This window comes from Aythya fuligula, chromosome 7, assembly GCF_009819795.1.
Source record: "Aythya fuligula isolate bAytFul2 chromosome 7, bAytFul2.pri, whole genome shotgun sequence".
In the NCBI taxonomy this organism is placed as follows: domain Eukaryota; kingdom Metazoa; phylum Chordata; class Aves; order Anseriformes; family Anatidae; genus Aythya; species Aythya fuligula.
The window spans coordinates 33,194,246-33,216,800 of NC_045565.1; the positions used below are offsets into that span (position 1 = coordinate 33,194,246).

General features: G+C 51.7%; 1 protein-coding gene across 1 annotated transcript in view; it reads left to right on the forward strand.

Moving 5' to 3' along the window:
- Positions 1–22,555, forward strand: part of LOC116491360 (deleted in malignant brain tumors 1 protein-like) — a 112,329-nt gene that overhangs the window by 16,307 nt on the left and 73,467 nt on the right. Inside the window, exons 5-27 of the mRNA XM_032191240.1 lie at positions 4,712–4,753; positions 5,042–5,089; positions 5,260–5,580; positions 7,145–7,459; positions 8,798–9,109; positions 9,371–9,412; positions 10,647–10,907; positions 11,256–11,297; positions 11,788–11,829; positions 12,118–12,165; positions 12,336–12,647; positions 12,909–12,950; positions 13,231–13,278; positions 14,221–14,532; positions 14,794–14,835; positions 15,116–15,163; positions 16,106–16,420; positions 17,759–18,070; positions 18,332–18,373; positions 18,973–19,284; positions 19,546–19,587; positions 20,748–21,059; positions 21,191–21,232. Coding sequence (XP_032047131.1) covers positions 4,712–4,753; positions 5,042–5,089; positions 5,260–5,580; positions 7,145–7,459; positions 8,798–9,109; positions 9,371–9,412; positions 10,647–10,907; positions 11,256–11,297; positions 11,788–11,829; positions 12,118–12,165; positions 12,336–12,647; positions 12,909–12,950; positions 13,231–13,278; positions 14,221–14,532; positions 14,794–14,835; positions 15,116–15,163; positions 16,106–16,420; positions 17,759–18,070; positions 18,332–18,373; positions 18,973–19,284; positions 19,546–19,587; positions 20,748–21,059; positions 21,191–21,232 — 3,654 coding nt within the window. The remainder of the gene's footprint in view (positions 1–4,711; positions 4,754–5,041; positions 5,090–5,259; positions 5,581–7,144; positions 7,460–8,797; positions 9,110–9,370; positions 9,413–10,646; positions 10,908–11,255; positions 11,298–11,787; positions 11,830–12,117; positions 12,166–12,335; positions 12,648–12,908; positions 12,951–13,230; positions 13,279–14,220; positions 14,533–14,793; positions 14,836–15,115; positions 15,164–16,105; positions 16,421–17,758; positions 18,071–18,331; positions 18,374–18,972; positions 19,285–19,545; positions 19,588–20,747; positions 21,060–21,190; positions 21,233–22,555) is intronic.

Sequence of the window (22,555 nt, forward strand, 5' to 3'; positions counted from 1 at the left end):
GGTACTAAGGGATTTTTTTGTACAGAGGATGCTGGCATTCTAGCAGATGTAAATCAAAGGTACCTGTTATTAAATCTGAAGATACAGGGCCTAAGCTAACTTAAAAATGTTGACTGGAAATGTCAGAAATTTCCTCTTAGGCTAGAATAGGGTGAGGCCTGGCAAGAACTCTGAAAGCCTAGTTTGTGATAAAGAGCTGTGCTTGCGGATTTAATGTGGATAAATTAAAACACTCCACCTCTAGTCCTCTTCTGTTCTTGAACCTCCTTGACATCATCCATAAATTTTCTATTCATGGTACCACGAAACAGCTGAGGCTGACTGGCACCTCTGGAGATCATCTGGTCCACCTTCCTTCTCTAGGTGGGGTCACCAAAAGCAGGTTGCTCAGGACTGTGCCCAGTCAGATTTGACTATCTGTAAGGATGGAGGAATCCACAGCCTTGCTGGGCAACCTGTGCCAATTGTTGACCCCATGGCACAGAGCCGTGGAGGGAGCAGTTCTTGAAGAGCTGCTGCCTGTGGGCAGCCCCCGCAGGCTCAGTTTGGGAAGGATGACATCCCGTGGGAGGGACCCCACGGGGAGCAGAGGCAGAGAGGAACCATGACGGCGTGGCAGAGACAAAGGGTCAGGGACTGACCACAGCCCCCATTCCCCTGCACTGCTCAAGAGGAGGTAGGGGAGGGTGGATGGAGGGTAAGGTGTTTTTTGTTCACTTTTAGATCTCACTGCTCTAGTCTGTTAGTAGTAAGCGACAACTGACATTAATCTCCCTCACGTTGTGTCTGTTTTGCCCATGATGGTAACTGGTGAGTAATCTTCCTGTCACTATCTCACCCCATGAGTTTTTTTTTCCTTTTTGTTTTCATATTTTCTCCACCTGTTCTGTGTAGGAGGGGGACTAAGAGAGCGGTGTGGTGGAGCTGAGTTAGCCACCGGTGTGAAACCAGCATGCTCACCAGTGCTGAGTGCAGGGGACAATGGATCACCGCCCTCGGCTGCTGGCAACGCTTCTGAATGTGGCACCAGCATGCCATTGTCCATCTTTGCTGCAAGGGCACATTGTGGGATCAATTTGCTCCCCAGGACCCCCAGGTTCCTTGTCTGCAAAACTGCTTTCCAGCTGTTTGAGCACCTCAGCCTGTAAAAAAATGTTATTTTTCAAGAATTTAGAGGAAGGAAAATGACCCTACAGCCCCTTCCGAATCATGATGTGTGATTACTCCACTGAGCACATGGTATTGTTTTTCCTTTTGTCAGGAACAGCAGAGCTGTGAATAGCAATGTTCATGCTTCCATTTCTTCATTACATGAATACAATCACTTGTATTTACCATTGTGCTCCAGTTTGTTTGCTCTTCTCAGTGACTGCTTTGACAACTTCTGATTCTGTTTCTGGACCCTGGTCTTTTGTCCTTTCTTCCTCTATTCTAGTGCTGTTAACCTTTTCAGAAAGAGAATTCCTTATCCCCTTTGTTTCTAGACCCAAGCTGTGCCTTGCTGCAGGAGGAAGGTTGGAGTCTACCATCAGGAATCATGAATTATGTCAGCTATGTGGTTTGATTAGTGTTTGTGTCATAGCCAAAATGGACAGGTAAGTATAGCCTGTATGAAGTGCAATGAACAGAATATTAGACCAACAAATGTCCTATTTTTAGCTGGCCTGAGTTTCTTCTCATCACATGAGGAGAAACAGTCGAAGTGAAATATAGTGACTCCAGCTAACAAATTAGCAGGACAGGCTATTGTTCCCTAAGCATTCTAAAACTGCATTAAGACTTCACACAGACCAAGCAATGAAACCAGTTCAACAGAACTTTTGGTTTTTCTTCAACCCATATTTCTTTCTCTTTTGGTAAACTTCATGATTCAAAAGGTTGAAGGAAGTTTTATTGTCAAATTCAGCTAAGGAGCATAGTGGTAGATTGAGGGAAGACACTGCTAAACCAGAGCAAGCTCAACAGAGGTCCCTGGTTAGGCTTAGTAAGAGTATTTAACAAATAGCTGACATTAATTTATTTTTGATACCAGACTCAATCGCATGTATGATGTGCTGTTTGTTGACAAGCAACAGAGAAGCAAGCGTGTAATTTCAAGAGGAAACCATCAGAAATATAAACATATATGAGACCAGAATTCTTTCTTGAAGGATTCATCAGAAAGCCTGGTATGAATTTGATGCCTCACCTTGCAATGCATTACAGTCTGCTTAATTAAGCCATTAGCTACAAGCAGCAAATAAATAAAATTGGAATGGTAGGTGCAAAGAAACACATCGGTTCACCAGTCTGGTTCCAAAGGTAATGCTGTGCCTGCACACAAGTCAAATATATAGTTAAGATAATTTGTATTAGTGACGACAGCACAAATTTTACGGGAAATGGAAACTTTGTTCTACATAGGTTATCTTTCTGTAAAGATCAGGTAGTCATAAAAATATTGGATAAGAAATCAGACATAACTTGGGCCATGACTGTTAAACTATATTTCATAATCAGCTATTGTTTGGACAGACTGGCCTTGGAAGCCTCACCCTTTCACAGGGGTAGAAGTATAAATTCTGATGCTCTGTGTTATTGGCACCTCTTGGCAAGATGGGTACCAACAAGATCTTGCTTTTCTTCTTAAGTACAGCTCTTCTGGATGCCACCACAGGTAAACCACTTAAAATTTTTAAAACTAGTATTTCAAAAAAAAAAGTAGAAAAAAGGGGATGTCTTATGCTTCTGCAGTGGTTCCATACATGTAACTCATGTGCTAATATTATCAACTTTGTGCAAAGATTGGATGTAAAATGGTCTACAATTTGATAGCATTGTGTTGTCTTATTAAAAATATGATCCATTCAACATTGTGATTAATTATTATTTATATTTAAGTAAATTTATTACAATGAAACCAATATCGTTCCAACTTTTATAGTAGTGTCCTGTGGCATAGATTAAACCAAATTTAGAAAAAAATAAACTACCTTGAAAGTACTAATAAAAGACTGCATAAATCTGTGTTCTTCAATATGAAATAAAGAAGAAATGTCATTCCTTGGCTGTAATCTATACTTGCTTTAAAATAATTCAAGGTTAACCTTCTAGATGCTTATGGAATCACCCAATACTTATTTAACTTTATATAACTTAATCGAAGCACAATAGTAAGACACAGTTGCTATCATGCATGGCATCATGTAGTACCAGGGACATGAATTTTCCTCCCAGTTATGCCACTGAGATGGTCATGCACACAGATGGAAAACCTGAAGACTGTAAAAACCCAGCCTTGCACATTTCCACAACCAAATCATAACAGTGACAGTGTTCAGGTATGTTGTGCTTTCTCAGAAACCAGCATTTAGTATCACCAAGGACTTTCTAAATAGTATTGATATTTTACAAGGGTGATATCTTGGACTTGCCATTCTCAGCAGACACCTCCTGAGCAGTATTACACCTGTCAGCATCATGGTTTGCATTAACAAGGGGACTTCCCAGCTTTAATTCAGGCACATGTGCTTTTAAGACATAGGCAAAAAAAAAAAAAAAAAAAAAAGTGTTATACTCCTTCTGGGGAAACCTGTCTGTTTGCTGAAACCTATCTGTTGTTCTCTGCAGCTATGAATAAAAAAACATCCTTTGCGTCCTTCCAGTATTTAAAACATATTGGTGGGAAGAATATACAGCAGACCCTTTTCCTAAAACACATTTTCAGCAACTCTCCCTCACACCTCTCCTGTCTGTCTTGTCAGAAGATGCATCAGTGTGCTATTGTAATAGTCATTGCGTGGATTGAGTGTCTCAGAAAAAAAGTTTGTCCAGCTATTTTGTTTTCCTATAGTAAACCCATTGTCTCAACTGAAATTTATAGCCCTAGAAAAAGTAATCTGCATAGTTTTTATTGATTTATTTTTAATTGCTTACAAATTGTATTTCTGTCAGTTTCTACATTAGATTGATACCAAATACACAAGTGTCTAGCTGAGAAGTAGATAAAAATGAAAAAGGAGTAATTCTGGAGAAATTCTCTCTTTTGGAAAGAATCCCATGTCCAAATAAAAGATCATGTCTCACAGTCTGGAAACTATGAAAGCACATCGATGAATAAACCAGTACTGGGAACAAGCTTTGTAATGCTCATTCCTCCCAAAGTCCCTCACTTAATTATTGCTTTTCCTTAATCCACAGTAACAAATACCACAAGAAGCTCTCTGGGCACAAGTACATTTCCAGGTACGTCTGCCATGGCTCCTTTCTGTGCACTCTTCTCGGGCTGCACTGGTTAGCAGCTCAAGCAGCTTGGCCACACGCATCAGGCTAGTTCATGGTGCTGCCCCTAGGGCTGTCGTGTGCCTTGTCTGCAGGCATGGAGAGTGCAGAGATCCTGGAGAGATTGCACTGCATCATTATAGATGAGGGATATTCATGGAAAATATTCCTCACTTGAGGTTGTTTCTCCCCAGTGTGGACAAATGTAGCCACTCTTTAAACATGGCATTTCCAACAAGAAACTCAGCTTGGTTTATGAGAAAGAGTGATGGTTCATTTGCCATTTCTATTTTGCTCTGTCCCCACACTGAATGCTCATGCTGAGACCCCCACACTCTGCATAGCCACTGTGACTGGACAGCAGCGACATCTCTAATACTGGGAGCAAACCTGGTCACGCTCCTTCCTCCCATAGTCCCTCACTTGCTTCTTTCTCTTCTTTCCACTGCAGCTGCAATAACCACGACGAGACCATATCCCACCACAACTCCAGGTATGTCTGAATCTCCCATGGCTCCTTTCTGTGCATTCTCAGGCAGCACTGGTTAGCAGTCCAAGCAGCTTGGCTGTCTGAAGCTGCCCAGTGCCAGGTTTGGATGGGCAGGAGGTGGTGCTGGGAGCCACATACACCAGGGCAGAACAAGGTGCTGCTCCTGGGGCTGTGGTCCTCCCTGCCTGCAGGCATGGAGAGCGCAGAGCTCAGGGATTCACCGTGCCCTGTCCCAATTGCTCCTTCATCCAGAAGTGCCTCACTTGCTTCTCTCTCTTCCTCCCTCAACAGGTCGGACAGACACAACCACAGTTGACTTCCAAGGAACTGTTCCTCCAGGTACGTCTGTGTTTTTGCAGTGTTTTCTGTGCACTCCCTTTGGGTATCATTAGTTGCTGAGTGCCAAGGTGGGCTTTGACATTTCCATAGAGTCCCAGACCCATAGCTGGGAGCTGGGGACAGAGTGCCAGCAGCTTTCCCCACATTTTCCTTCTCCCCTGCTTTCCCAGGTGTCTCCCTGAGCTTGGTGAATGGCAGGAACCGGTGTGAGGGGCGCATTGAGCTCTACCAGTATGGGAACCGGGGCACAGTGTGTGACGACGGCTGGGACCTCAGTGATGCCCAGGTTGTGTGCAGGCAGCTGGGATGCGGCTATGCTGTTTCTGCAGTGGGAAGTACCTATTTTGGAGAAGGCAGTGGCAGCATTTACCTGGACGATGTGCAGTGCACCGGGAGTGAGTCCTCCCTGTTTGAGTGCAGGAGCTCTGGCTGGGGCGTCCACAACTGTGGGCACAGTGAAGACGCAGGTGTTATCTGCTCAGGTAGTGTTGGTTTTCCTCCATCAATCATAGCATGGTTTCATAGATTGCCCGTAGTATTCCTGTTATGGTGAAGGTTGAGATCCACATTTCCCGTTTCTATATTGCTCTGTCTGCAAGCTGGATGCCTGTGCAGAGACCCCCATGCTCTGCATCGCCAGTGTGACAGGGCAGCAGCGATATCCCTAGTTCTAGGAGCAAAACCGGTCAGTCTCCTTCTTCCCAAAGTCCCTCACTTGCTTCTTTCTCTTTTGTCTTCTACAGCTGCAGGAACCACGACGAGACCATATCCCACCACAACTCCAGGTACGTCTGCATCTCCCGTGGCTCCTTTCTGTGCATTCTTAGGCAGCACTGGTTAGCAGCCCGAGCAGCTTGGCTGTCTGACGTTTCCCAGTGCCAGGTTTGGATGGGCAGGAGGTGGTGCTGGGTTCTGCATGCACCAGGTGCTGCTCCTGGGGCTGTTGTGGTCCTCCCTGCCTGCAGGCATGGACAGCGCAGAGCTCAGGGATGCACCATGCCCTGTCCCAATTGCTCCTTCATCCAGAAGTGCCTCACTTGCTTCTCTCTCTTCCTCCCTCAACAGGTCGGACAGACACAACCACAGTTGGCTTCCAAGGAACTGTTCCTCCAGGTACGTCTGTGTTTTTGCAGTGTTTTCTGTGCACTCCCTTTGGGTTTCATCAGTTACTGAGTGCCAGGGTGGGCTTTGACTCTTCCACCGAGTCCCAGTCCCATAGAATATCCATAGTTGGGAGTGAATAACAAAGCCCATCAAGTCTATCTCCAGCACATGTCTAGGAGCATTGTGGAAATGCTTCTTCAGCTCTGAAAGGCCTGGGGCCATGACCACTTGCCAGGGAGCCTGCTGCAGTGTCTGGCCTGCCTCTCAGTGAAGACCCTGTTCCTAACGTCCAAGCTGAGCCTCCCCTGAGGCACGTTTCAGGCCTTTCCTCGTGTCCTGTCACTGGATGGAAGAGATCGGTGTCTCCCTCACCATTCCCCATCGAGGGGAAGGCATAGGCAGCAGCGGGCTCACCCCTCAGGCTCCTCTTTTCTAATCTGAACCAACCAAGTGGCCTCAGCCTCTCCTGGAAATTTCAAGCTCTCTAGCCCTTTCCCGATCTCGGTGGTCCTCTTTTAGTGTGTGTGCAATCTTTTTATATCCTTCTTCTGTCATGGAGCTGCACAGAACTGGGCACAGGACTTGAGGTGCAGCCACTGCTGTGCTGAGTAGAGTGGGGCAAGCACTCCTTCCATCCGGCTAGCTCAGTGGTGCTTTGTGCACCCCACATCAGGGCTGGCCCTGTGGGCAACCAGGGCCTGTTGCTGGCTAGCATGGAGCTCGCGTCCACCAAAGTCCCCCAATCCCTTTCAAAGAAGCAACAGAGTCACAGAATTGAAAGATGGGAGAGCAGAAAGAGGGAAAGTCAGAGCATAATATCATGGAGGGTGGTGATCCCAGTGGCCTGAAAGTGGTGCAGTGACGAAATGCAATGGTGAGCGCAGGTGCCCATGAGCCAGCAGCTTTTGTCAGCAGCTTTTCCCATGTTTTCCTTCTCCCCTGCTTTCCCAGGTGTCTCCCTGAGCTTGGTGAATGGCAGGAACCGGTGTGAGGGGCGCATTGAGCTCTACCAGAATGGGAACCGGGGCACAGTGTGTGACGACGGCTGGGACCTCAGTGATGCCCAGGTTGTGTGCAGGCAGCTGGGATGCGGCTACGCTGTTTCTGCAGTGGGAAGTGCTTATTTTGGACAAGGCAGTGGCAGCATTTACCTGGACGATGTGCAGTGCACCGGGAGTGAGTCCTCCCTGTTTGAGTGCAGGAGCTCTGGCTGGGGCGTCCACAATTGTGGGCACAGTGAAGACGCAGGTGTTATCTGCTCAGGTAGTGTTGGTTTTCCTCCATCAATCATAGCGTGGTTTCATAGATTGCCCATAATTTTCCTGTTGTGGGGAAGGTTCAGAGCTACATTTCCCATTCCTATTTTGCTCTGTTCCCATGGTGGATGCCCGTGCTGAGATCCCCACGCTCTGCATTGCCACTTCAACCGGGCAGCAGTGACATCCCCAGTGCTGGGAGCAAACCTGGTCATGCTCCTTCCTCCCATAGTCCCTTACTTGCTTCTTTCTCTTCTTTCCACTGCAGCTGCAGGAACCACGACGAGCCCATATCCCACCACAACTCCAGGTACGTCTGAATCTCCTATGGCTCCTTTCTGTGCATTCTCAGGCAGCACTGGTTAGCAGCTCAAGCAGCTTGGCCACACGCATCAGGCTAGTTCATGGTGCTGCCCCTAGGGCTGTCGTGTGCCTTGTCTGCAGGCATGGAGAGTGCAGAGATCCTGGAGAGATTGCACTGCATCATTATAGATGAGGGATATTCATGGAAAATATTCCTCACTTGAGGTTGTTTCTCCCCAGTGTGGACAAATGTAGCCACTCTTTAAACATGGCATTTCCAACAAGAAACTCAGCTTGGTTTATGAGAAAGAGTGATGGTTCATTTGCCATTTCTATTTTGCTCTGTCCCCACACTGAATGCTCATGCTGAGACCCCCACACTCTGCATAGCCACTGTGACTGGACAGCAGCGACATCTCTAATACTGGGAGCAAACCTGGTCACGCTCCTCCCTCCCATAGTCCCTCACTTGCTTCTTTCTCTTCTTTCCACTGCAGCTGCAATAACCACGACGAGACCATATCCCACCACAACTCCAGGTATGTCTGAATCTCCCATGGCTCCTTTCTGTGCATTCTCAGGCAGCACTGGTTAGCAGTCCAAGCAGCTTGGCTGTCTGAAGCTGCCCAGTGCCAGGTTTGGATGGGCAGGAGGTGGTGCTGGGAGCCACATACACCAGGGCAGAACAAGGTGCTGCTCCTGGGGCTGTGGTCCTCCCTGCCTGCAGGCATGGAGAGCGCAGAGCTCAGGGATTCACCGTGCCCTGTCCCAATTGCTCCTTCATCCAGAAGTGCCTCACTTGCTTCTCTCTCTTCCTCCCTCAACAGGTCGGACAGACACAACCACAGTTGACTTCCAAGGAACTGTTCCTCCAGGTACGTCTGTGTTTTTGCAGTGTTTTCTGTGCACTCCCTTTGGGTATCATTAGTTGCTGAGTGCCAAGGTGGGCTTTGTCATTTCCATAGAGTCCCAGACCCATAGCTGGGAGCTGGGGACAGAGTGCCAGCAGCTTTCCCCACATTTTTCTTCTCCCCTGCTTTCCCAGGTGTCTCCCTGAGCTTGGTGAATGGCAGGAACCGGTGTGAGGGGCGCATTGAGCTCTACCAGTATGGGAGCCGGGGCACGGTGTGTGATGACGGCTGGGACCTCAGTGATGCCCAGGTTGTGTGCAGGCAGCTGGGATGCGGCTATGCTGTTTCTGCAGTGGGAAGTACCTATTTTGGAGAAGGCAGTGGCAGCATTTACCTGGACGATGTGCAGTGCACCGGGAGTGAGTCCTCCCTGTTTGAGTGCAGGAGCTCTGGCTGGGGCGTCCACAACTGTGGGCACAGTGAAGACGCAGGTGTTATCTGCTCAGGTAGTGTTGGTTTTCCTCCATCAATCATAGCATGGTTTCATAGATTGCCCGTAGTATTCCTGTTGTGGTGAAGGTTGAGATCCACATTTCCCGTTTCTATATTGCTCTGTCTGCAAGCTGGATGCCTGTGCAGAGACCCCCATGCTCTGCATCGCCAGTGTGACAGGGCAGCAGCGATATCCCTAGTTCTAGGAGCAAAACCGGTCAGTCTCCTTCTTCCCAAAGTCCCTCACTTGCTTCTTTCTCTTTTGTCTTCTACAGCTGCAGGAACCACGACGAGCCCATATCCCACCACAACTCCAGGTACGTCTGCATCTCCCGTGGCTCCTTTCTGTGCATTCTTAGGCAGCACTGGTTAGCAGCCCGAGCAGCTTGGCTGTCTGACGTTTCCCAGTGCCAGGTTTGGATGGGCAGGAGGTGGTGCTGGGTTCTGCATGCACCAGGTGCTGCTCCTGGGGCTGTTGTGGTCCTCCCTGCCTGCAGGCATGGACAGCGCAGAGCTCAGGGATGCACCATGCCCTGTCCCAATTGCTCCTTCATCCAGAAGTGCCTCACTTGCTTCTCTCTCTTCCTCCCTCAACAGGTCGGACAGACACAACCACAGTTGGCTTCCAAGGAACTGTTCCTCCAGGTACGTCTGTGTTTTTGCAGTGTTTTCTGTGCACTCCCTTTGGGTTTCATCAGTTACTGAGTGCCAGGGTGGGCTTTGACTCTTCCACCGAGTCCCAGTCCCATAGAATATCCATAGTTGGGAGTGAATAACAAAGCCCATCAAGTCTATCTCCAGCACATGTCTAGGAGCATTGTGGAAATGCTTCTTCAGCTCTGAAAGGCCTGGGGCCATGACCACTTGCCAGGGAGCCTGCTGCAGTGTCTGGCCTGCCTCTCAGTGAAGACCCTGTTCCTAACGTCCAAGCTGAGCCTCCCCTGAGGCACGTTTCAGGCCTTTCCTCGTGTCCTGTCACTGGATGGAAGAGATCGGTGTCTCCCTCACCATTCCCCATCGAGGGGAAGGCATAGGCAGCAGCGGGCTCACCCCTCAGGCTCCTCTTTTCTAATCTGAACCAACCAAGTGGCCTCAGCCTCTCCTGGAAATTTCAAGCTCTCTAGCCCTTTCCCAATCTCGGTGGTCCTCTTTTAGTGTGTGTGCAATCTTTTTATATCCTTCTTCTGTCATGGAGCTGCACAGAACTGGGCACAGGACTTGAGGTGCAGCCACTGCTGTGCTGAGTAGAGTGGGGCAAGCACTCCTTCCATCCGGCTAGCTCAGTGGTGCTTTGTGCACCCCACATCAGGGCTGGCCCTGTGGGCAACCAGGGCCTGTTGCTGGCTAGCATGGAGCTCGCGTCCACCAAAGTCCCCCAATCCCTTTCAAAGAAGCAACAGAGTCACAGAATTGAAAGATGGGAGAGCAGAAAGAGGGAAAGTCAGAGCATAATATCATGGAGGGTGGTGATCCCAGTGGCCTGAAAGTGGTGCAGTGACGAAATGCAATGGTGAGCGCAGGTGCCCATGAGCCAGCAGCTTTTGTCAGCAGCTTTTCCCATGTTTTCCTTCTCCCCTGCTTTCCCAGGTGTCTCCCTGAGCTTGGTGAATGGCAGGAACCGGTGTGAGGGGCGCATTGAGCTCTACCAGTATGGGAGCCGGGGCACAGTGTGTGACGACGGCTGGGACCTCAGTGATGCCCAGGTTGTGTGCAGGCAGCTGGGATGCGGCTATGCTGTTTCTGCAGTGGGAAGTACCTATTTTGGAGAAGGCAGTGGCAGCATTTACCTGGACGATGTGCAGTGCACCGGGAGTGAGTCCTCCCTGTTTGAGTGCAGGAGCTCTGGCTGGGGCGTCCACAATTGTGGGCACAGTGAAGACGCAGGTGTTATCTGCTCAGGTAGTGTTGGTTTTCCTCCATCAATCATAGCGTGGTTTCATAGATTGCCCATAATTTTCCTGTTGTGGGGAAGGTTCAGAGCTACATTTCCCATTCCTATTTTGCTCTGTTCCCATGGTGGATGCCCGTGCTGAGATCCCCACGCTCTGCATTGCCACTTCAACCGGGCAGCAGTGACATCCCCAGTGCTGGGAGCAAACCTGGTCATGCTCCTTCCTCCCATAGTCCCTTACTTGCTTCTTTCTCTTCTTTCCACTGCAGCTGCAGGAACCACGACGAGCCCATATCCCACCACAACTCCAGGTACGTCTGAATCTCCTATGGCTCCTTTCTGTGCATTCTCAGGCAGCACTGGTTAGCAGCTCAAGCAGCTTGGCCACACGCATCAGGCTAGTTCATGGTGCTGCCCCTAGGGCTGTCGTGTGCCTTGTCTGCAGGCATGGAGAGTGCAGAGATCCTGGAGAGATTGCACTGCATCATTATAGATGAGGGATATTCATGGAAAATATTCCTCACTTGAGGTTGTTTCTCCCCAGTGTGGACAAATGTAGCCACTCTTTAAACATGGCATTTCCAACAAGAAACTCAGCTTGGTTTATGAGAAAGAGTGATGGTTCATTTGCCATTTCTATTTTGCTCTGTCCCCACACTGAATGCTCATGCTGAGACCCCCACACTCTGCATAGCCACTGTGACTGGACAGCAGCGACATCTCTAATACTGGGAGCAAACCTGGTCACGCTCCTCCCTCCCATAGTCCCTCACTTGCTTCTTTCTCTTCTTTCCACTGCAGCTGCAATAACCACGACGAGACCATATCCCACCACAACTCCAGGTATGTCTGAATCTCCCATGGCTCCTTTCTGTGCATTCTCAGGCAGCACTGGTTAGCAGTCCAAGCAGCTTGGCTGTCTGAAGCTGCCCAGTGCCAGGTTTGGATGGGCAGGAGGTGGTGCTGGGAGCCACATACACCAGGGCAGAACAAGGTGCTGCTCCTGGGGCTGTGGTCCTCCCTGCCTGCAGGCATGGAGAGCGCAGAGCTCAGGGATTCACCGTGCCCTGTCCCAATTGCTCCTTCATCCAGAAGTGCCTCACTTGCTTCTCTCTCTTCCTCCCTCAACAGGTCGGACAGACACAACCACAGTTGACTTCCAAGGAACTGTTCCTCCAGGTACGTCTGTGTTTTTGCAGTGTTTTCTGTGCACTCCCTTTGGGTATCATTAGTTGCTGAGTGCCAAGGTGGGCTTTGTCATTTCCATAGAGTCCCAGACCCATAGCTGGGAGCTGGGGACAGAGTGCCAGCAGCTTTCCCCACATTTTCCTTCTCCCCTGCTTTCCCAGGTGTCTCCCTGAGCTTGGTGAATGGCAGGAACCGGTGTGAGGGGCGCATTGAGCTCTACCAGTATGGGAGCCGGGGCACGGTGTGTGATGACGGCTGGGACCTCAGTGATGCCCAGGTTGTGTGCAGGCAGCTGGGATGCGGCTATGCTGTTTCTGCAGTGGGAAGTACCTATTTTGGAGAAGGCAGTGGCAGCATTTACCTGGACGATGTGCAGTGCACCGGGAGTGAGTCCTCCCTGTTTGAGTGCAGGAGCTCTGGCTGGGGCGTCCACAACTGTGGGCACAGTGAAGACGCAGGTGTTATCTGCTCAGGTAGTGTTGGTTTTCCTCCATCAATCATAGCATGGTTTCATAGATTGCCCGTAGTATTCCTGTTGTGGTGAAGGTTGAGATCCACATTTCCCGTTTCTATATTGCTCTGTCTGCAAGCTGGATGCCTGTGCAGAGACCCCCATGCTCTGCATCGCCAGTGTGACAGGGCAGCAGCGATATCCCTAGTTCTAGGAGCAAAACCGGTCAGTCTCCTTCTTCCCAAAGTCCCTCACTTGCTTCTTTCTCTTTTGTCTTCTACAGCTGCAGGAACCACGACGAGCCCATATCCCACCACAACTCCAGGTACGTCTGCATCTCCCGTGGCTCCTTTCTGTGCATTCTTAGGCAGCACTGGTTAGCAGCCCGAGCAGCTTGGCTGTCTGACGTTTCCCAGTGCCAGGTTTGGATGGGCAGGAGGTGGTGCTGGGTTCTGCATGCACCAGGTGCTGCTCCTGGGGCTGTTGTGGTCCTCCCTGCCTGCAGGCATGGACAGCGCAGAGCTCAGGGATGCACCATGCCCTGTCCCAATTGCTCCTTCATCCAGAAGTGCCTCACTTGCTTCTCTCTCTTCCTCCCTCAACAGGTCGGACAGACACAACCACAGTTGACTTCCAAGGAACTGTTCCTCCAGGTACGTCTGTGTTTTTGCAGTGTTTTCTGTGCACTCCCTTTGGGTTTCATCAGTTGCTGAGTGCCAGGGTGGGCTTTGACTTTTCCAACGAGTCCCAGTCCCATAGAATATGCAGAGCTGGGAGGGAGTCACGAGGGCCATCGAGTCCATGTCCAGTACATATCTAGGAGCATTGTGGAAATGCTTCTTCGGCACTCAAAGGCCTGGGGCCATGACCACTTGCCAGGGAGCCTGCTGCAGTGTCTGGCCTGCCTCTCAGTGAAGACCCTGTTCCTAACGTCCAAGCTGAGCCTCCCCTGAGGCACGTTTCAGGCCTTTCCTCGTGTCCTGTCACTGGATGGAAGAGATCGGTGTCTCCCTCACCATTCCCCATCGAGGGGAAGGCATAGGCAGCAGCGGGCTCACCCCTCAGGCTCCTCTTTTCTAATCTGAACCAACCAAGTGGCCTCAGCCTCTCCTGGAAATTTCAAGCTCTCTAGCCCTTTCCCGATCTCAGTGGTCCTCTTTTAGTGTGTGTGCAATCTTTTTATATCCTTCTTCTGTCATGGAGCTGCACAGAACTGGGCACAGGACTTGAGGTGCAGCCACTGCTGTGCTGAGTAGAGTGGGGCAAGCACTCCTTCCAACTGGCTAGCTCAGTGGTGCTTTGTGCACCCCACATCAGGGCTGGGCCTGTGGGCAACCAGGGCCTGTTGCTGGCTTGCATGGAGCTCACATCCACCAATCCCCCCCAATCCCTTTCGAAGAAGCAACAGAGTCACAGAATTGAAAGATGGGAGAGCAGAAAGAGGGAAAGTCAGAGCATAATATCATAGAGGGTGGTGATCCCAGTAGCCTGAAAGTGGTGCAGTGACGAAATGCAATGGTGAGCGCAGGTGCCCATGAGCCAGCAGCTTTTGTCAGCAGCTTTTCCCACATTTTTCTTCTCCCCTGCTTTCCCAGGTGTCTCCCTGAGCTTGGTGAATGGCAGGAACCGGTGTGAGGGGCGCATTGAGCTCTACCAGTATGGGAACCGGGGCACAGTGTGTGATGACGGCTGGGACCTCAGTGATGCCCAGGTTGTGTGCAGGCAGCTGGGATGCGGCTATGCTGTTTCTGCAGTGGGAAGTACCTATTTTGGAGAAGGCAGTGGCAGCATTTACCTGGACGATGTGCAGTGCACCGGGAGTGAGTCCTCCCTGTTTGAGTGCAGGAGCTCTGGCTGGGGCGTCCACAACTGTGGGCACAGTGAAGACGCAGGTGTTATCTGCTCAGGTAGTGTTGGTTTTCCTCCATCAATCATAGCATGGTTTCATAGATTGCCCGTAGTATTCCTGTTGTGGTGAAGGTTGAGATCCACATTTCCCGTTTCTATATTGCTCTGTCTGCAAGCTGGATGCCCGTGCAGAGACCCCCATGCTCTGCATCGCCAGTGTGACAGGGCAGCAGCGATATCCCTAGTTCTAGGAGCAAAACCGGTCAGTCTCCTTCTTCCCAAAGTCCCTCACTTGCTTCTTTCTCTTTTGTCTTCTACAGCTGCAGGAACCACGACGAGCCCATATCCCACCACAACTCCAGGTACGTCTGCATCTCCCGTGGCTCCTTTCTGTGCATTCTCAGGCAGCACTGGTTAGCAGCCCGAGCAGCTTGGCTGTCTGACGTTTCCCAGTGCCAGGTTTGGATGGGCAGGAGGTGGTGCTGGGTTCTGCATGCACCAGGTGCTGCTCCTGGGGCTGTTGTGGTCCTCCCTGCCTGCAGGCATGGACAGCGCAGAGCTCAGGGATGCACCGTGCCCTGTCCCAATTGCTCCTTCATCCAGAAGTGCCTCACTTGCTTCTCTCTCTTCCTCCCTCAACAGATTGGACAGACACAACCACAGTTGGCTTCCAAGGAACTGTTCCTCCAGGTACGTCTGTGTTTTTGCAGTGTTTTCTGTGCACTCCCTTTGGGTTTCATCAGTTACTGAGTGCCAGGGTGGGCTTTTACTCTTCCACCGAGTCCCACACCCATAGAATATCCATAGTTGGGAGTGAATAACAAAGCCCATCAAGTCTATCTCCAGCACATGTCTAGGAGCATTGTGGAAATGCTTCTTCGGCACTCAAAGGCCTGGGGCCATGACCACTTGCCAGGGAGCCTGCTGCAGTGTCTGGCCTGCCTCTCAGTGAAGACCCTGTTCCTAACGTCCAAGCTGAGCCTCCCCTGAGGCACGTTTCAGGCCTTTCCTCGTGTCCTGTCACTGGATGGAAGAGATCGGTGTCTCCCTCACCATTCCCCATCGAGGGGAAGGCATAGGCAGCAGCGGGCTCACCCCTCAGGCTCCTCTTTTCTAATCTGAACCAACCAAGTGGCCTCAGCCTCTCCTGGAAATTTCAAGCTCTCTAGCCCTTTCCCGATCTCGGTGGTCCTCTTTTAGTATGTGTGCAATCTTTTTATATCCTTCTTCTGTCATGGAGCTGCACAGAACTTGGCACAGGACTTGAGGTGCAGCCACTGCTGTGCTGAGTAGAGTGGGGCAAGCACTCCTTCCATCCGGCTAGCTCAGTGGTGCTTTGTGCACCCCACATCAGGGCTGGCCCTGTGGGCAACCAGGGCCTGTTGCTGGCTAGCATGGAGCTCACGTCCACCAAAGTCCCCCAATCCCTTTCGAAGAAGCAACAGAGTCACAGAATTGAAAGATGGGAGAGCAGAAAGAGGGAAAGTCAGAGCATAATATCATGGAGGGTGGTGATCCCAGTGGCCTGAAAGTGGTGCAGTGACGAAATGCAATGGTGAGCGCAGGTGCCCATGAGCCAGCAGCTTTTGTCAGCAGCTTTTCCCACATTTTTCTTCTCCCCTGCTTTCCCAGGTGTCTCCCTGAGCTTGGTGAATGGCAGGAACCGGTGTGAGGGGCGCATTGAGCTCTACCAGAATGGGAACCGGGGCACAGTGTGTGATGACGGCTGGGACTTCAATGATGCCCAGGTTGTGTGCAGGCAGCTGGGATGCGGCTACGCTGTTTCTGCATTTGGAAGTGCTTATTTTGGACAAGGCAGTGGCAGCATTTACCTGGACGATGTGCAGTGCACCGGGAATGAGTCCTCCCTGTTTGAGTGCAGGAGCTCTGGCTGGGGCGTCCACAACTGTGCACACAGTGAAGACGCAGGCGTTCTCTGCTCAGGTAGTGTTGGTTTTCCTCCATCAATCATAGCGTGGTTTCATAAATTGCCCCTAATTTTCCTGTTGTGGGGAAGGTTCAGAGCTACATTTCCCATGTCTATTTTGCTCTGTTGCCATGCTGGATGCCCGTGCTGAGATCCCCATGCTCTGCATAGCCAGTGTGACAGGGCAGCAGCGACATCCCCAGTGCTGGCAGCAAACCTGGTCACGCTCCTTCCTCCCATAGTCCCTCACTTGCTTCTTTCTCTTCTTTCCACTGCAGCAGCAATATCCACGACGAGACCATATCCCACCACAACTCCAGGTATGTCTGAATCTCCCATGGCTCCTTTCTGTGCATTCTCAGGCAGCACTGGTTAGCAGCCCGAGCAGCTTGGCTGTCTGACGTTTCCCAGTGCCAGGTTTGGATGGGCAGGAGGTGGTGCTGGGTTCTGCATGCACCAGGTGCTGCTCCTGGGGCTGTTGTGGTCCTCCCTGCCTGCAGGCATGGACAGCGCAGAGCTCAGGGATGCACCATGCCCTGTCCTGGTTGCTCCTTCATCCAGAAGTGCCTCACTTGCTTCTCTCTCTTCCTCCCTCAACAGATTGGACAGACACAACCACAGTTGACTTCCAAGGAACTGTTCCTCCAGGTACGTCTGTGTTTTTGCAGTGTTTTCTGTGCACTCCCTTTGGGTTTCATCAGTTGCTGAGTGCCAGGGTGGGCTTTGACTTTTCCAACGAGTCCCAGTCCCATAGAATATGCAGAGCTGGGAGGGAGTCACGAGGGCCATCGAGTCCATGTCCAGTACATATCTAGGAGCATTGTGGAAATGCTTCTTCGGCACTCAAAGGCCTGGGGCCATGACCACTTGCCAGGGAGCCTGCTGCAGTGCCTGGCCTGCCTCTCAGTGAAGACCCTGTTCCTAACGTCCAAGCTGAGCCTCCCCTGAGGCACGTTTCAGGCCTTTCCTCGTGTCCTGTCACTGGATGGAAGAGATCGGTGTCTCCCTCACCATTCCCCATCGAGGGGAAGGCATAGGCAGCAGCGGGGTTACTCCTCAGGATGCTCTTCTCTAAGCTGAACAAATTAAGTGTTCAAGGCCACGTCGGATGGGGATTTCGGGTCTGTGAGAGGTGTCCCTGGCCATGGCATGGGAGTTGTAATGAGATGGTCTTTGAGACCCCTTCTAACCCAATCCGTTCTGTGATTCTCCCATTCTACAAAAGGCACAGCCCTAATAGCTTGAGGGGGATGATCCCAGTTGCCTGAAAGTGCTGTAGTGATGAAATGCAATGTTGAGGGCAGGTGCCTGTGTGCCAGCAGCTTTCCCCACATTTTCCTTCTCCCCTGCTTTCCCAGGTGTCTCCCTGAGCTTGGTGAATGGCAGGAACCGGTGTGAGGGGCGCATTGAGATCTACCAGAATGGGAGCCGGGGCACAGTGTGTGACGACGGCTGGGACCTCAGTGATGCCCAGGTTGTGTGCAGGCAGCTGGGATGCGGCTACGCTGTTTCTGCAGTGGGAAGTGCTTATTTTGGACAAGGCAGTGGCAGCATTTACCTGGATGATGTGCAGTGCACCGGGAGTGAGTCCTCCCTGTTTGAGTGCAGCAGCTCTGGCTGGGGCGTCCACAACTGTGGGCACAGTGAAGACGCAGGTGTTATCTGCTCAGGTAGTGTTGGTTTTCCTCCATCAATCATAGAGTGGTTTCATAGATTGCCCGTAATTTTCCTGTTGTGGTGAAGGTTAGGATCCACATTTCCCGTTTCTATATTGCTCTGTCCGCAAGCTGGATGCCCGTGTTGAGATCCCCACGTTCTGCATCGCCAATGCGACTGGGGAGCATTGACATCCCTAGTTCCGGGAGCAAACCCAGTCAGTCTCCTTTCTCCCGTAGTCCCTCACTTGCTTCTTTATCTTTTGTCTTCCACAGCTGCAGTAACCACGACAAACCCAACTCCCACCACAACTCCAGGTACGTCTGCATCTCCTGTGGCTCCTTTCTGTGCATTCTCAGGCAGCACTGGTTAGCAGCCCGAGCAGCTTGGCGGTCTGACGCTGCCCAGTGCCAGGTGTGGAGGGTCAGGAGGGCGGTGCTGGGAGCCACACGCACCAGGGCAGGGCATGGTGATGCCCCTGGGGTTGTTATGGCCCCCGTTGGAATGACTGCAATCTTTTTGTATCCTTCTTTCTTGGAGCCCAGAACTGCACACAGGACTCAATGTGCAGGCGTAGATGTGCTGAGTAGAGTGGGGCAAGCACTCCTTCCAACTGGCTAGCTCAGTGGTGCTTTGTGCACCCCACATCAGGGCTGGCCCTGTGGGCAACCAGGGCACATTGCTGGCTCTCGTTGAGCTTGCATCCACCAAACCCCCCCAATCCCTTTCGAAGGAGCACGAGAGTCACAGAATAGAAGGATGGGAGAGCGGAGGCAGGCGAAAGCAGAGCCTAATAGCGTGGAGGTTGGCAATAGCGGTGGCCTGAAAGTGGTGTGGGGCTGAAATGCAATGGTGAGGGCAGGTGCCTGTGTGCCAGCAGCTTTTCCCACGTTTTCCTTGTTCCCTGCTTTCCCAGGTGGCTCGCTGAGTTTAGTGAACGGCAGGAACCGGTGTGAGGGGCGCATTGAGATCTACCAGAATGGGAGCCGGGGCACGGTGTGTGATGACGGCTGGGACCTCAATGATGCCCAGGTTGTGTGCAGGCAGCTGGGATGCGGCTATGCTGTTTCTGCATTTGGAAGTGCCTATTTTGGACAAGGCAGTGGCAGCATTTACCTGGACGATGTGCAGTGCACCGGGAATGAGTCCTCCCTGTTTGAGTGCAGGAGCTCTGGCTGGGGCGTCCACAACTGTGCACACAGTGAAGACGCAGGCGTTCTCTGCTCAGGTAGTGTTGGTTTTCCTCCATCAATCATGTCATGCTTTCATAGATTGCCCCCACATTGCCTGTTGGGGAGAAGGTTCAGTGCTACATTTCCCATGTCTATTTTGCTCTGTTGCCATGCTGGATGCCCGTGCTGAGATCTCCACGCTCTACATTGCCAGTGTGACAGGGCAGCAGTGACATCCCCAGTGCTGGCAGCAAACTTGGTCACACGCCTTCCTCCCATAGTCCCTCACTTGCTTCTTTCTCTTCCTTCCTCTGTAGCTGCAATAACCACGACGACAACCCCAAGTCCCGCAACTCCAGGTACGTCTGCATCTCCCCTGGCTCCTTTCTTCAGGCTCGGAGAACTCAGAGCTCAGGGCTGCACCATGCCCTGTCCAGATTGCACCAGCATCATGAGTGGTGTTCCCCTGGGTTTCGTGTTGGGGCTTATTCTCTCTCCTATCTTAATTGATGATGTGTATGGGAGAATTAAGTGCCCCCTCAGTAGGTTTTAAGTCAACGCCAACTTGTGAGGAAGTGTCAATCTTCTGGAGGTAGAAAGTCCCTGCAGAGGGACCTGGTCAGGTTGGATCGATGGGCAGAGCCCCAGGGGATGAGGTTCAACATGGCTAAGTGTCAGATCCTGCATATTGGTCACAGCAACCCCATGCATCGCTACAGTCTTGGGGCAGAGGGGCTGGAAAGCTGTGCATGAAAAAGGAGCTGGGGGAGCTGGTCAGTGCTCACCTCAACACGAGCCGGCAGTGTGCCCAGGTGGGCAAGGCCAGCGGCACCCTGCTCGTGTCAGGGATGGTGCAGCCAGCAGGGCCGGGGAGGTGATCGCCCCCTGTGCTCTGCACTGGGTTCAGCTTTGGGCCCCTCACTACAAGGACAGCGAGGTCCTGGAGAGCATCCACAGGAGGGCCATGAAGCTGGGGAAGGGCCTGGGAAACAAGTCCTATGGGGAGAGGCTGAGGGCACTGGGGGTGTTCAGTCTGGAGAGAACAGGCTCAGAGGAGACCGCATTGCTCTCTACAGCTCCCTGAAAGGGAGGTGTGGGGAGCTGGGGTCGGCCTCTTCTCACAGGTATCTAGTGATAGGACCAGAGGGAACGGCCTCAGGTTCCATGAGGGGAGATTCAAGTTGGAAATGAGGAGCCACTTATCCTCAGGAAGAGCAGCCAGGCATTGGGACGGGTTGCCCAGGGAGGTGGTGGCGGCACCATCCCTGGGGATGCTCAAGGAGAGGTTGGACGTGGTGCTTGGGGACATGGTTTAGTGGGTGATAGTGGTGGTAGGGGGTGCTTGGAGCAGATGATCTTGGAGGGCTTTTCCAAGCTTACTGATTCTCTGATTCGAATAGAGTGGAGGGTGTTGATCCTGGTGGCTTGAAAGTGGTGTGGTGATGAAGTGCAACGGTAAGGGCAGGTGCCCGTGTGCCAGCAGCTTTTCTCACATTTTCCTTCTCCCCTGCTTTCCTAGGTGTCTCGCTGAGCTTGGTGAATGGCAGTAACCGGTGTGAGGGGCGCATTGAGATCTACCAGAATGGGAGCTGGGGCACAGTCTGTGACGACAGCTGGGACCTCAATGATGCCCAGGTTGTGTGCAGGCAGCTGGGATGCGGCTATGCTGTTTCTGCAGTGGGAAATGCTTATTTTGGAGAAGGCAGTGGCAGCATTTACCTGGACGATGTGCAGTGCACAGGGAATGAGTCCTCCCTGTTTCAGTGCAGCAGCTCTGGCTGGGGCGTCCACAACTGTCGGCACTATGAAGATGCAGGTGTTATCTGTTCAGGTACCATTGGTTTTCGTCCATAAATCACATTGCATTTTCATAAATTGCCCCTATGTGCCTGACGTGGAGAAGGCTCAGAACTCACTTGTTCTAAGTCCCTCACTTGCATCTCTCTCTTCCTTCCTCTGCAGCTGCAGTAACCACGACAAACCCAACTCCCACCACAACTCCAGGTACGTCTGCATCTCCCGTGGCTCCTTTCTGTGCATTCTCAGGCAGCACTGGTTAGCAGCCCGAGCAGCTTGGCGGTCTGACGCTGCCCAGTGCCAGGTGTGGAGGGTCAGGAGGGCGGTGCTGGGAGCCACACGCACCAGGGCAGGGCATGGTGATGCCCCTGGGGCTGTTGTGGCCCCCGTTGGAATGACTGCAATCTTTTTGTATCCTTCTTTCTTGGAGCCCAGAACTGTGCACAGGACTCTACGTGCAGGCGCAGCTGTGCTGAGTAGAGTGGGGCAAGCACTCCTTCCATCCGGCTAGCTCAGTGGTGCTTTGTGCACCCCACATCAGGGCTGGCCCTGTGGGCAACTGGGGCCTGTTGCTGGCTCTCGTTGAGCTCGCATCCACCAAATCCCCCCAATCCCTTTTGAAGAAGCACCAGAGTCACAGAATAGAAGGATGGGAGAGCCGAGCCAAGGGAAAGCGGACAGTGAAATGGAGTGCACTCTCAGCACATTTGCTGATATCACTAAGCTATGCCATGTGGTCGACACATTGGAGGGAAAGGATGCTGTCCAGAGGGACCTGGGCATGCTTGAGAGGTGGGCCTGTGTGAACCTCCATGGGTTCAACAGGGCCAAGTGTTAGGTTCTGTATCTGGATCAGGGAATGCCCAGCACAAATAGAGGCTGGGCGGAGCACAGATTGAGAGCAGCTGTGAGGAGAAGTTTTGCTGATGAATGAGAACATCTACATGAGCCAGCAATGCGTGCCTGCGGCCCAGAAAGCCAACTGTAGCCTGGGTTTACCAGGAGCAGCACAGACAGCAGCGTGAGCGAGGGGATTCTCCTCCTCTGCTCTGCTATTGTGAGACCCCACCAGGAGTCCTGTGTTCAGCTGTGGGACCACAGTGCACGAAGGAATATCGAAGTACAGGAACAAGTCTAGAGAGGGGCCACTAAGAGATGATCTGGAGACGGGCTGGAGAATCTCTCCTGAAAAGACAGGCTGAGGGAGTTGGGGTTGTTCAGCCTGAAGAAGAGAAGGCTCCGGGGAGGCCTTATTACAGCCTTCCATTATCTACCTAGCACTAAAGAGTGATGCAGGAAAGCTGGGGAGGGACTCTTTGTCAGGTTGTAGAAGAGGTGATAGAAGGGGTAACAGCTTTAAACTACAAGAGGGTAGATTTAGATTAGATATAAGGAGGAAATTCTTCCCTCGGAGGGTGGTGAGTCCCTGGCATAGGTTGCCCAGAGAAGTTGTGGATGGCCCATCCCTGGAAGTGTTCAAGGCCAGGCCGGATGGGGCTTTGGGGTCTGGTGAAAGGTGTCCCTGGCCAT